We start from the raw sequence: 14,222 nt of genomic DNA on the forward strand, positions 1-14,222 counted from the left end.
TGCATAATGCGCCTGTAGATCAGGGTCTATGTTGCTTGTTTTACTGATTATTTCAAAAACCTGCACAGACCCAGATATGCCGGTGCATTATGCGCCGGCAGATCTGGGTCTGTGCACTTTGCAGCTGGTCTCATCTTATTAACGAGTATATAACGGTATGCTGTATCATCATAAGAGCTTGCCATTGTCCACCATTTATGATAGAATACCGGCTAAGCATATTCAAATTCATCCCTTCCTACTCGTAATACAAAGTCTACATTAACTAGTAATAAAAGGTCAGTCAGTAACAGTTTGGCTCCTGAATCAAACGGCATTAGAGCTTCCATGCACAGGTTGACGCTAAAGCGCTACTGTGGTGGATTTCAAAGATAATGGGAACCATGAAGTGCAGTAATGAATTAAGCTCAATATTTCAAACAAATGGGTCTAATTTAACATAACTTTTATCATAATGTCAAATGAGAATGTTCTAGCAATATTTGAATCGACCAGAGAATCTGAAAGTTTTACCGGTCTTAAAAATTAATCATATATGTTTCTTGTCCACACTAAAGTCTGAGCAATCCTGCCATCGATGATAACAGACCTGAATGACTAGTCACGTGACCGCAGTACGATGTTCGTGAACGGATTAACAGAAAAGCTACATAAAATAAATGAGTCTCGCGCATAGTAGTTAATAATAAACTGGAAGTATGACATTTTAACGTAACTTCTCGGTAGATATTAAGAGCCAACGTCAACTTACGCAGATACAGTATAAGGAACAACGTATCTGCCAAAGCATTTTATTGATTTTAGAATTTGGGAATTTTCCGTGTTACATTTTTGCCATTAATTAGTAATTTTGGTGGCTCAAATACTTTTTCCGCCTGCATTACTGAGAGGAAAAATTTAACTATTCATAACTCGACCGTCCGTGTGTGTGTGTGTGTGTGTGTGTGTGTGTGTGTGTGTGTTTAACAAAATAGCTGGCATCACATCCACTATTAATTAAGGAATGCAGCTCAGCAAACATATTACAAATAGTATGCTAAGTTGTAAATAAGGGAACATTTATTATGATAAAGGATATTAAATCTGTACACCTAACGATAAAATCTCTCTCTCTCTCTCTCTCTCTCTCTCTCTCTCGTAATTACCCTTGTGCATGAAGGCATTCAAATGAGACCTTGCATGCCATACCGTTTTCTAGCCCAATGCATCTGTAGATATGATTGCTTTTCCATATAAATAATTCAATGATATTTTTATATTTTTTCTTCAAATTAACTCGATAGTTCACGAATTACGTCATAAGCCGCCATATTTGTAGTCAGCTGGCAGATTTACCGTTGACGTTATATGGTGTTTGGAAGTTGAAATAAATTCATTGAATCTCAAGATACTTTTAAGAACATTACATACATAAACAGAACGCAAATCAAACTTTCTGTTAGTAGTTATATTTGTGATTTATAACTTGACTTTGCTTCAGTGTGCCTTGTTAAAAATGGTAAATTTTGGTGATCGCATATAGGAGAAACTGCCAGGTTGACCATCGTCCATGTAAAATGGGCAAAATATCGTATGCTAGTGACTTATCGAGAGGCATCTATAGCAGTGGTACAGAACGTGTTCTGTCCGACCCTCGGGGAAAATTAAAACAACACAGAAATCTGGCCCGTGAAAAGTAATTATATTAAAGAAATTAGTAGTTTGCGGCCCTCGAGTGCTCTTAGAAAATACAATCTGGCCCTTGGCCGGGAAAGGTTGTGCACTCCTGATCTATAGGCTTGGAGAATAATTTCTTTATTGTTTCACAAGTTAGATATAAAGCACGTATCGCTCAAGGTTTCACGCTGTCTTACTGCCATTATATAACTAGCTATACGATTTGGAATACTCGAAGTATAGAGAGTGTTCCAGACAGAAGCACAAAGATAAACGATGTTGAGGGCGCTGACAGATTCCAGATGCTGCTGCTTAAGTTAGATTGTCGAGGCAGTTAATTGTACACAAGTGGCCAATCCAGCCTTTACCTTATGTGTAAATATATCGGTTACACTCTGTAACACCACTCTATCGAACTATAATGTCGGTCTATCCATCCATTTAACGAGCTACCTATCAATCTGCATACATACATACATACGTACATACATACATATATACATACATACATACATACATACATACATACATACATACATACGTACTTGCATACATACATACATACATACATACATACATACATACTTGCATACATACATACATACATACATATAAGTTGAATTATTACCATCTTTATTAGAAATGCCACTCGTAATCTCTTGAAACTGGCAATATACAGATAATTACATTTATTCATAAAAAGCCGCGATATAATGCACATCCTTTGATTTCCACAGTAAATCGAAACCGTGATGTCATATTGTACACATTTTAATGAAAACTTACATAACGATTTCAGGTCTTATGAAATTGAAATTCGTTTCTTCCCATGTGTTGGAAGCATTCTTTTTGTCTCAGTATCACAGTCTATCTATTTTAACGCATCTATCAAAATATTAAAAACGAACAAAGCTTACGAAGTTACTGTCTTTTTAGGAAGCACAAATGGTTTCAGGATTATTGAGGTCACGAGTTAAATGGAAAACATTCATTCCAACACTGACATGTTGTGTAATGTAGGCTTGAAAAAGGCTTCTAATTATTCTTCTTAAGTAAATAACAATCTTGAGATCGTCTGACTTCATCCAATTTTAAAGATAACCCAATGCTAAACAGTGTATCAAGCAAATGTTTAGAGATCTCTATAGAAAAACATAATTAGATAAACAGTCACAAGTGCGTAAATAAACGCTACCTGCTCTATCAGAAAGTTATTTGAAACATCTTTAATTTCAGAGGTAAATATTTTCTGCTCCCCCCTCCCCCAACAAGAAAAACTTTTTCTTAATTCAATCACATGGAACTCGACTTTATAAACAGAAGGTGTCAGCCAGGCTTTCCAAATACGTTCTCGTTGCATTGTGATTTCTATTCGAGTGTGATCTCTTTTGACTTTAATATCTAACTTGTCATCATGATTTCCAACTGGAATCTTTAACCTTACATTTATTTTCTTACATTCGATGCCGAAGAATAAATTGACCATGTAGTAAGAAATAAAGATTGATTCAAATCCTTTCGAAAGCCTCTATGCATAGTCGCCTTTTTCTAAAAAGAAGATTCCATATAATAACGTTTAAGTATTATAGTCAACCCTGTATATAAAGAACAGCAGCCCATGGACACGACAATAATGTTCAACATATACAGGTGTCCTTTTAGGCATGTGTCCTTTATATGCATGGCCAGTACTCTCCATGTACTTTACAAGTCATAAAGGGGTGTTCTTATGAATGATAGGTTCCTTCTATAAATTTACTGAACTCATCATTAATATTATATACTACTATTTCTTATGACCTTCAATCTTCCGATATGAAACAATGAACACTAACTTCAAAAATATCTTTAATACTAATCTACTGAACCGAAATGAGAGAAGCTCATTTGCATTATATATATATATATATATATATAGAGAGAGAGAGAGAGAGAGAGAGAGAGAGAGAGAGAGGCAGAGAAATAAGAGAGTTAAAATTGTTTACTTCCTTAATTATTGTCAGCATGTTTCTGTTTGTAATTTCATGCTGTTTGTTTGTTTAGATTCTTCCCCTTGTGTATGTTTTTTTGCGTTATCTAGTACTGTAGTAATAATAATAATAATGAGGACTTTGTATAGCGCCTAATCTTTAGAAGCTCTAAGCGCTTTACAACATTAGACAACACCTATAACATAAAAAAAAACATTTATAATTATATTATTATAGAAGACAAAAACCATGAAAATAGAAAACATAAAAACATGCTGTAAATATTTAAGGTAAGGAACATTATTAGGTCTTTAAGATTGTTATTGCCGTCAAAATAAGTGAGTTTTAAGAGCGCTCTTGAATGGGATCACTGTGTCTTTGTGTCTAAATTCAGTCTAAGTTCAGTGGGCAATTCATTCCACGTTGCTGGGCCCTGGTATGCAAAAGAACGTTGACCATATGACCTCGTTTTCGTAGTGGGAATAATGAGTATACGATTGTCAGAAGAGGAACGTAATAGGTATCTTGGTGATGTATACACATGGGTGAGGTCGGATAGGTATGTTGGACTGGAGTCCGTCAATGAAACGTAGCACAGACAACATATTTTGTGTTTCATTCTGGATCAAATGGATAGCCAGTGTAGGGTACAGAGCAGCGGGAAGGTGTGCTCTGATAGTGGTGCTTTACGTATGATCAGAGCAGCTGAGTGTTTAACTTTTTAAAGTTTTTGAAGCAGATGTTGAGATGATCCAGACAGAATTGAGTTACAATAGTCTAGCCTTGAAAGTACAAATGAACACACAAGGGTTTTAGTGGCATCAACTGAAAGATATTTGCTAATTGAGCTGATGCGTCTCAGCTCAAGATATGCGGCCTTGCATATGTTCATGACATGTTGGTGCAATGTGAGAGTACTGTCCAGAGTGACACCTAGGTTTCGTACTGACTGTGTTAATTTACTGTTGGTGTTACTGATATGACTGAGAAAGTCTTTGTGTTGTGATCAGAATAGCCTCAGTTTCATCATCATTCATCTGCAGCTTGTTACATGTCATCCATGATTTCACATCAGAAATGCACCTCTCTACACCTTGGATGATAGCATCGACTTCAGTTGGGTGGCTAGATTTATATATTTGGGTGTCATCAGCGTACAGTTGGTGAGACACTGGATGATGATATATGACACTTGAAAGCGACTGAGTGTACAGAATGAAGAGGACAGGTCCAAGAACAGACCCCTGTAGAACACCACAACATAGATCAACTGGGCTGGAATGTATTCCATTTGCAGACACAATTTGTGTCCTGTTGACCAATTAGGACTTGAACCACAGTAAGGCTGTATCATGAATGCCAAATACACGCTGGAGACGGTGAAGTATTATACCATGGTCTATTGTGTCAAATGCTGCAGACGAATCAAGGAGGGTGAGGACTGTAATCATTCCTCTATCCAAAAGCAGAGAGAATGTCATTAACTACTTTTAGAAGAGTAGTTTCAGTACTGTGGCATGGGTGATATGAAGATTGTACATTACTAAAAAGACTGTTTGAATTCAGATGAGATACAAGTTGGGATAAAACAACCTTTTCTAAGATGTTTTATAAAAAGTGAGGGATTAGAAACTGGGCGGTAGTTCTTTAAATCATTATGGTCGAATGTTGATTTCTTCAGCAGAGACTTTACAATGGCGGTCTTGAAAAATGATGGGAATTTCCCGGATGAGAGAGACGTATTAATAACATCAGTTAGTGAAGGCAATACTGGATCTGTAAAGCGCTTGAAGCTTCAAACGATTAGGCATTGTACTAAATCCATATTATTATTATTATTATTATTATTGTAGTTGTTATCAAGGCTTCATATGTCTCAAACTCATCACGTTTTAATGTATTGCCTAATTATGGATTGTACCTATTTGAATCAGGTAAATATTTTTTTTTCTTCATGCAAATGAAAAGATACAAATAAGACTAAGCAAGATAATGCTGAGAGAGGGTATTTACATAAGTATTTTTGCTTATTACTTCATATCTATGTTGAATTTGTAGGTGTGGTCATATGAACTATGTCAGCTGGATTCGGATGGTGATGGAATGTCGAACGGTCAAGAGCTGGGAGACTCCATATGTACATGGAAACTTGGCCAATTACCAGAGAGAGTTATCAATATTAGTCATCCTGGTAAACTAACCTCTGTAAATAAAGGTCAATTAACTGTCATAGTACGAGCCATGGTGTTAAAAAATATCTAGTGATTGGGAAACAGTACCCCTTTCTAGCTATTATTCCTAAGGTCATACCATGACCACGTAACATGCACCAAACAACTAATAAACAATAGTATGATTATCTATATTTACTTAAAGACATAATGGTGAGAAAAAAATTAAGATGTCATTATTATATCAATTTTGATCGGGGCCAACTTAAGAAACTAATCCATGCCACCATAAAGTCCTGTGAAAACCTTTTAATTGGCTAAACACTCGGTTTTAGAAATATCTACTTTGCTTCAACTAGCAATTAATCAAACAACTATACATTAAACGCTTTCGAATCTGTAAATCAGGCGTAAAAGCATATAGCATATAACGTTGAATTGTTAAATTATGGAATTTACAGTAAGAATTGAAGACCTGATAGAGGTGATTTGTCTAACGTGTGCATATGGGCGATCATACATTTACCTTGATAACTCGTTTGAGCTAATCTTACTGCTAGGTATCACGTTACATGGATACGTAGGCACAATTTTAGTCTTTTTTTCTTTTTCTTCTTTTTTTTCTTCTTTCTACCTACCTACCTTTATACTGACGTACATTTGTCTTATTTTTTTACTTATTTATTCATTTAGGAATATGTGAGCCACTAGATTCACCCACTTGCGTTGATAAAAATCGGTGGTTGAATTGCACCGCCATCAAAGAGCACGTATGTCCAGCCAAAGAGCGTCCAGGTAAACGGAAATAAAATAAATAAATGAACCATACCCCACTGTATGTAGAAATGTTTCTGCTAAGACTTGATGAATCAACAAAGGCAATACTACGGTTTAATGAGTATTTCTGTTCGGAGACGATAATGTCAGGAGCAATCAAGTTGAGGCTCGACAAATGTAGTATTTGGTCTATACTGACGCAAAGAGAAGGTTTTCTCAATTAGATGTGACATATAATTGTCAGTTATCAAGTATATCTTGTTCCCTGCCTAATGCTCTTTGAACATTTTGCCACTGAAAACAATACCTCTCTGTTCGTTACGAATTCCGCAAGAGCTTATGTGCTACGCTATTTTACGCATAATCAAGCCAATTAAAACGACACAGATCCTATCAGAGATACACACAGACATACACACACGAAGACAAATCAGTACAGAGATAGACATTACTGGTCGTAGATGTTATTGTATTTTTTAAATTCATATCAACTGGTATTGTTCCACTGAGCCTAAATCTTCAAAACAGGCATACTCGTGCATGTATTTTTAGTTGTTTTTGTTTGAATAAATTTGGTGGGTATTTTTTTCTGACTGGCACAAATAGATAAACTAAACAGCTGGCACTGGACAGAAGCATGGAAAAAGTATGTTTAGATTAAATTGAACGTAAACTGTCGTAATTATTATAAGTGTGCGGACTTCTCATTTTTGAGCACGTGTCTGACACGATAACTTATGTAGTACTTCTGGCATCGAAGCCTAGCTAAATGCAAATTACCGTTACTCTGCTGTGTGGCTATCCGCTGACTTGTATTAATCAAGACTTCTTGCATTATGGATGAGAAAAAAGCACGGAATGCATTTTATGAACGATTCACACTTTTACGGCAAAAACAAAAACATTTTATATCAAGAAAGAAATCAGAACAACAAAATAACCACACAGAAGATGCACCCAGAGAAACAGACGCAGATAAGACAGTACAAAATGAGCTTTTACGTCCTCACAAAATTTACTTGGCAAAACAATAAATGACAACAGGCATACAGTTTCGTGACAACCAGATCCGGACAACTAGTGCTTGGTGAAGACTACAAGTATTCCGGAGTTCTTAAAGCAGGCTTCATGAAAAATGACGGGAGAGGGAGCAAAATCAGAAAAGACTCCGGGTTTTTTTTATTGGGGGGGGGGACTAGCCCCAGAGTTGCAGCCATAAATATCCGGTTAGTCACCATCATAAGGGGCACAGCTGGCATCGTGGTCTGTACCAAATATAAAACTGAAGGACATGGATGGCGCGACCAGAAACCTAATATCCGTTTTTGATGGATTAAAGAGCAATAAACTTAATATCCGTTCACGTGCAACTATATCGTCCCATGTAGATCACGGGTAGAGACCTGATACGACTGGAAGGCCATGTTGGGAAAGTTAATATTCGCCCATGGTGCACTGAATCAGAGAGCTGGCGTGCACCGATTATCTTTTCATGAGGATCAGGACAAAGGGCATGATACGCGTGAAAGGTCGCATTGGGGAAGACAAAATAGGAGCCTAGATTATTCGGTCAGGAAACGTGCTGAAGAACTCGTAGTCTTAGTGTACGAACATGGTTGCGTAAAGAAAAAGAATGAAAGAACGATTACCAGGAGAAAAACTCAAATAAAGAACAACAGAGTGAGTCAACAATCCATTCAGTTTGCAAGTGAAAATAAGCAGCCATGTGAGAGCAGCTGGGAAAGTTTGTTCCTTTGTTTCCTTTGGTTTGATATTTGCATCACTTGAAAACATGTCAGTTTATTTCGTCTGAGGTGATTAAAATAATGTGCCTTTTCCACAGACACATCTGGCCTACACAGAATTCGGATCTGCCTTCTTCCGATCGCCGGTCCACACGCTAACCACTCAGCCACTGCGATTTCCTGCACCAGGAATTGAATCCACCTGGGGAAATTAAAGTCAGGAACAGAGGACTTGGTAAATTACAACGCAGAACCAGTCAGCCTTTATCAAAGAGATGAAGGCAAATGTACGAAATCAAGGCGTCTCATGATTGTCTGAAACATGCGTGAATAAGGATGCGTTCGTATAACAATGTAACCCAATGTGAGTGAAAAGCTCGGTACAAAAGACTTGTCCTAGCTATACACAGGCAGCTGTCTGAATGCACAATAAAGGGGTATTATCACAAGGCAGATAAAGTAACTGAGGACGGAGGAGATGATCATCCTGTTGGAAGTCAACTTCTAGACCAACCACAGGACGGAACACAGTTCACAAGGAAAGGAACCTTACCTTCCTCATACCAGTTTAAAACACCAGGGGACTCTAGAGTTACCCACAAGAAAATTTACAAAGTACAATGACCTGGTCAGAGAACTTAGAATGCCTGAAACGCACAGTTAGAAACGCATGGTAATAGCCGTTGAATTTAATTACCCACATGGCGGGGGTGAACATGACGACGCTGAGAATATCGCTAAAACCAGGCCTATCTCAGAAATCAACGCTCCTCAAAACTGGTTGATTATTAGCTTCAAGATATTGTATTATAAATGTGTAGATGGCTATTAAAATATGTACAATATAGAATGTTGAGGTTGTAAGCAAACGCCAATGGCTTATAATGTTCTCCTTCTACAGTATTATAATGTTCTCCTTCTACAGTACAACTTTTTAATATATATGAAGGTTTTTGAGATCTAAGACCACGACAAGTGACCCAATATACTATTAAGAGTCTTTATAAGACAATAATAATAATAATAATAATAATAATAATTGGCTTAAAAGAAGTAACAGAAACCTTCCATCCATATATTACAGCAATGATTCAACTACAAGGTTTCCAAAGATTCATCTGGACGTATATAATTTATCAAATCAAATATGCCACAGTACTCTCAAAGCATGTACATCCACGCAAAGTGATATTTATGAATATGTACATTTCCTTATTTTATTGTGTTTTGCTAGGTTATTTTCTTGTTATTTTAGGTATAATGATGAAGACATTAAAGTTTCCGGAATCTCGCGTCCCTCCTAGCGTTACCAGTTACTACTGTATGATATTTGATTTACCTAGGAATGATGACTTTCATCTCGTGGCCACGAGACCGGAAGTGGATAACAGTCATGTGGTACATCACATGCTTCTGTTCGGGTGCGATGAAAGACAAGGTAGGGTATAATTACACAAATAGTATAATATATTTTTTATGTCATCTAAGCTACTTCTGGCTGCCCCTATAAACCATTTTGATAATGTGCCCTGACCACAACCCCATGCCAACTCTCACCAGAACGTAGCAGCGTTTCGAGCCAGAAATGATCAATAAAGCAGACGCTCTATCTATCATCATTCATGGGCCACGCTTTTTATTTATATGACCCTAACTTTACCCCCTAAAGATCACATCAGATCATACACAGGATCTGTGTATCTAAATTTGGACATGTTAATAAAGGCAGGCTTGAACGCAAGAATGTACTGGATTCAAATACTCAACAAGATTTTAATTTTCTTTGTCCGAAGAGTACAGTGACCATTTACAGAATAGATCAATGTAATCTTGATCAAAAGGCGATTTCATATACAATATAAGTTGTATTATATTTGTGCATTAGTGGTTACATAATCAATTATCCCAAACTATAAACCCTGTTCCGAGTTAGAGCAACTATTTCTCAAAGGAAGGAAGCAAATAACTAAAGGTTTCACCCGTCGTTACAAAAGATGATTAAGAGATTTAAATAAGACTTGACAAAACTATACTGTTTGTAAGATTATCTTTCTTTTTAGAGAAACTCAGATATTTCCGCCTTCTAGAACTGATCAGTCGCGTTGTTGATAAATAATCCTGATCACAATGTTGAGTTCATACCATCAACATTTGCTTTACACAGTCGAATCAATAATAATTATTTCGGACCTTTCTTGCAGGCCATATAGAATATTTTTCACTTGCAAATACAGCAAAGATGTTAAACTGTTGAAGCAAAATGTATCCGATTGCCTGACTGAATAAGCCCTTTAAACTATTTAGAAGATACCATGAGTGCATGTCACCATGGGATGAAGTTGCATTCCATGCTGTAGAGACCAACCACCTCACTTAAATAACTAGCAGAGTGTATGTTATGTAATAAAAAGCTTACGAACAAATTAAAAAGCGTTAATGTCTGTTAGATGAATACACAACATAGATAGATCCATAAAAACTGGTACGCATTTAAGTAAGTACTATAAAGACTTATTAACAGCAGATACACATCAATGAGGACTAACCTTTCAAAAACAATAAACATAATATAGTTATAAAGCACACAATGCGCATCGGATGCGGGAGGTCGTGGGTTCGAACCCCCGGCCGAATCAAACCAAAGCCTTATTAAAACAAATGGTACTAACAGCTGCCTCTACATTAAGCGGTTAGTGCTAGAGCTGGTCGGCCTGGTGTCAGGATAATGCGACTGGGTGGGACATAATATTACATGTCTGCGGCATGATGCCCCGGTGCTAGACATCCGCTATAAACTGTCACACTGCAGACATCGTAGAGATATGACTGAAACATTGTTAAAGCTGCGTTAAAATTCAAAACAAACAAATAAAGCACAAAAGGTGAAACAAATACTACTATACGTTATCCTTGCAACTTAGAACTGTTATGACCAAGAAAAGAATATTACTATACTCAATTATTTATGTTTATTTATTTCTAAATTTATTCATTTACTTATTTCCTTTTTTCAAAGCTGCTGTAAATACATCAGAAAAACCGTACCCATGCGGAATGCAGGCTCATCGACAGTGTGAACAGCTAATTGGAACATGGACTTTGGGCAGTAACGGGGATTGTTTGCATCCAGACACGGGTTTCCGTATTGGTATACATGGTTACAGAAAAGCCGCCCTCCAAGTTGGTGTTTGATTGTTGTCACTATTTTTTTTTTATAAAGGATGGGTTTTACCAGTACACTAGAACTGTAATAACTGTCAATTTAATCATGTCGGCGTAAAGCCTTATCCTACGTTTTAATTACAGCGTTTTAGCCAATGGCGGTCTTCCAGTCAAAATCCTTATGACTGCGTATTACGTTCAGTTTCATCTAGGTCATATTATTGAATTTGGAGACTATATTGTACATTGTATACGAAGAACATACACATTCTTTTATAATTTTAGCAGGTTTAATGCATCAGTGGTATACTCATTAAATGGTTTTTGTTTCTGCAATTCGACAAATTCTCTCTCTCTCTCTCTCTCTCTCTCTCTCTCTCACACACACACACACAAACACACACATACATACACACACACACACACACTCACACGTACACAAATAAAATCACATGCACAGACAAACGAAGTTTTATAGTGTCATATTTAATTTTTACTCAGATACACTGGAACAATCCTACAAGATCTTCAACTATGACAGACGGGTCAGGCATGACACTATTTTATACCAAACAGCGCCGACCATACGATGCCGCCATGTTTACTGTTGGTCAAGAATATATTGTCATACCACCCAGAATGCAAAGCGTTACCGTCACCTCCGTGTGTCCAGGCGATTGCACCAAGGACATGTTTGGTGGAAACCTCTACCTAATAGGGGCAATCAACCATATGCATTATCTGGGTAAAGTTTCTTCTTAATTCAGATTGGGTACCTGTTGGAATTTCAAGATGAGAACTAAATTATATGACAAAACTAGACTAGACCGGATATGAACGCATATCTGGGATCATGGGAAAGATGTGAAGTCGTATTTTGTTAACATAGTCGACGGATGTACTCCTTTCTTTCGATATAGGTAATGCTTACCAAACGTATTTAACCAAAAAGAGTTTGTAACACTTTTACAACAATGACACAAAAAGCCTGGCCAGTGCGTGTGTAAGTTGCATTTTCTTAAATGGAGAAAATGTGTTATTAATTCCTCTTAACGTGCAGAAGAGCACTGTATACTCAATAAACTCCACACACAATTCCTTCTTAGGATGGAAACAAGTAGGGGAAAAAGAAACGATACACCTACATTTAGGTGGTAATTAGGAATGGCTATTTGAATATGTGAAATATGAAGGCGGATATATTATTTTTCAGGGCACAGTCAGACGATAGCCTTGTACAGAGATGGCAAATTTCAACGAGAGATTACAAACGACAAAGAGTATCATTATGACAAACCACAATTCTACCAGTAAGTTAAATTTCCTTTCTGTTCAGTAGCTTTACTCTGAATAGGTACTTTGTTCATTCGTTCTATATCTTTTTCATATTTCAGTTTGTCATTATTTCTTTCTTGAACATCGCATTTAGTCTCTTTTACACAATCGCCATGATTTTGATAATATTTAAGCATGTGTGCTTGTCAAAGATACCAGGTCATAAAATCGAATTTCGTGGAAGAATACGACTAACAATACTAGTATTATCTTTAATCACGTGAAATAGATCAAGCCAAAAATATTCTGTTGAGTCTGCACACTCTCATTTTTCAGATTTGACTCGCCAATCGAACTACGGCCTGGAGACGAATTACGTACAGTCTGTACATATTCTTCCGCCAACATAAATAGGACAGTAAGATTTGGGATTGGAACTGATGAAGAAATGTGTTTCGGATTTTTAACATACTATCCTGCGAGAGAAATGAAAATGCCTTTCTGTACGTCCTGGAAATCAGTGCATAAATGCAGACGATATTTACCCAAATATAACGGAATAATTGACGGGTGTAGGTGGCAACATTTCTTAAATTTCTCTGATGCTGCAGCCCTAAAAATTCGTTCAGATTGTTCATTAGAGACGACAGATGACCACAATAAATTATGCAGAAAAGAATGTTCAGGGACACTGGACAAAACACGTACTCACGAATGCCTTAAAGGAGATATTGGCGAATTTATCAAGTCTAGGCTAAATACTTCTGAGAATGGTAGGACAATCCTACAGGCTTTAAATTCATGTTTGCCAACTCCAAATGAGGCCAAAAAGTATGAACAAACTGTGTTTGTCTTATTAGCACTTCTGACAATATCACTATTTACCCAAAGTGACGAAATATAAATACAAGCTTCCCAGAGATTCTACAGTATTATACCTTTGAATGTAAAACTGTTCATATAACGAATAGCTGAAGAAAAAACACGATTTTGCAATAACTATGTGTAAATAAATATCACCAAACACAATATGAATTTATTCACAATTTTACAAACGTACACGGAAACTGAAACCTGATCTATTAAAGGACGCATGCCTGGCATTCACGTGAATACATGGGGTAGGGAAAATAACATTAATATAAAGCGCAAATTGTATTTTTCTTAAGTCAATCAATCACCATGGACATAAAAATGAAAGTATTTGTTTAGTTGTTACACACTGGCAACCTACCACAATTAATGCTGGACATAGACTTTACTTAGCGAATTGATCCTATTGGAAAGCCAGTGTCTGTATACTTGGACCAATACAACAATTGCTAAAAGCATTTTGAGTTGTCTGGCTATATTGCACATCCTGAACTGGTGGGCAAAGTCAGGAATGTTCAGTATATTAGGATACTAAACAGACAACCACCTAAAACAGTGTGTAGCATTCTCTCATGGCGGGAGGTTGCAATATC

General features: G+C 36.8%; 1 protein-coding gene across 2 annotated transcripts in view; it reads left to right on the plus strand.

Moving 5' to 3' along the window:
• The window catches only part of LOC149778317 (tyramine beta-hydroxylase-like), a 58,558-nt gene extending 44,773 nt beyond the window's left edge, over nucleotides 1-13,785 (plus strand). Inside the window, exons 3-9 of one of the 2 annotated variants that reach the window (XM_089939129.1) lie at nucleotides 5,685-5,817; nucleotides 6,491-6,592; nucleotides 9,575-9,757; nucleotides 11,336-11,467; nucleotides 11,983-12,226; nucleotides 12,695-12,791; nucleotides 13,093-13,233. In XM_089939129.1, the coding sequence (XP_089795255.1) occupies nucleotides 5,685-5,817; nucleotides 6,491-6,592; nucleotides 9,575-9,757; nucleotides 11,336-11,467; nucleotides 11,983-12,226; nucleotides 12,695-12,773 (873 nt within the window). In that variant the 3' untranslated portion in view covers nucleotides 12,774-12,791; nucleotides 13,093-13,233. Of the gene's footprint in view, nucleotides 1-5,684; nucleotides 5,818-6,490; nucleotides 6,593-9,574; nucleotides 9,758-11,335; nucleotides 11,500-11,982; nucleotides 12,227-12,694; nucleotides 12,792-13,092 lie in introns of both variants that reach the window. The other variant, XM_089939128.1, reaches the window with a different exon arrangement.
• The last annotated feature ends 437 nt before the right edge of the window (nucleotides 13,786-14,222 follow it).

This window comes from Sinohyriopsis cumingii, chromosome 17 (assembly GCF_028554795.1).
Source record: "Sinohyriopsis cumingii isolate HCF-2022 chromosome 17, ASM2855479v2, whole genome shotgun sequence".
NCBI classification, from domain to species: domain Eukaryota; kingdom Metazoa; phylum Mollusca; class Bivalvia; order Unionida; family Unionidae; genus Sinohyriopsis; species Sinohyriopsis cumingii.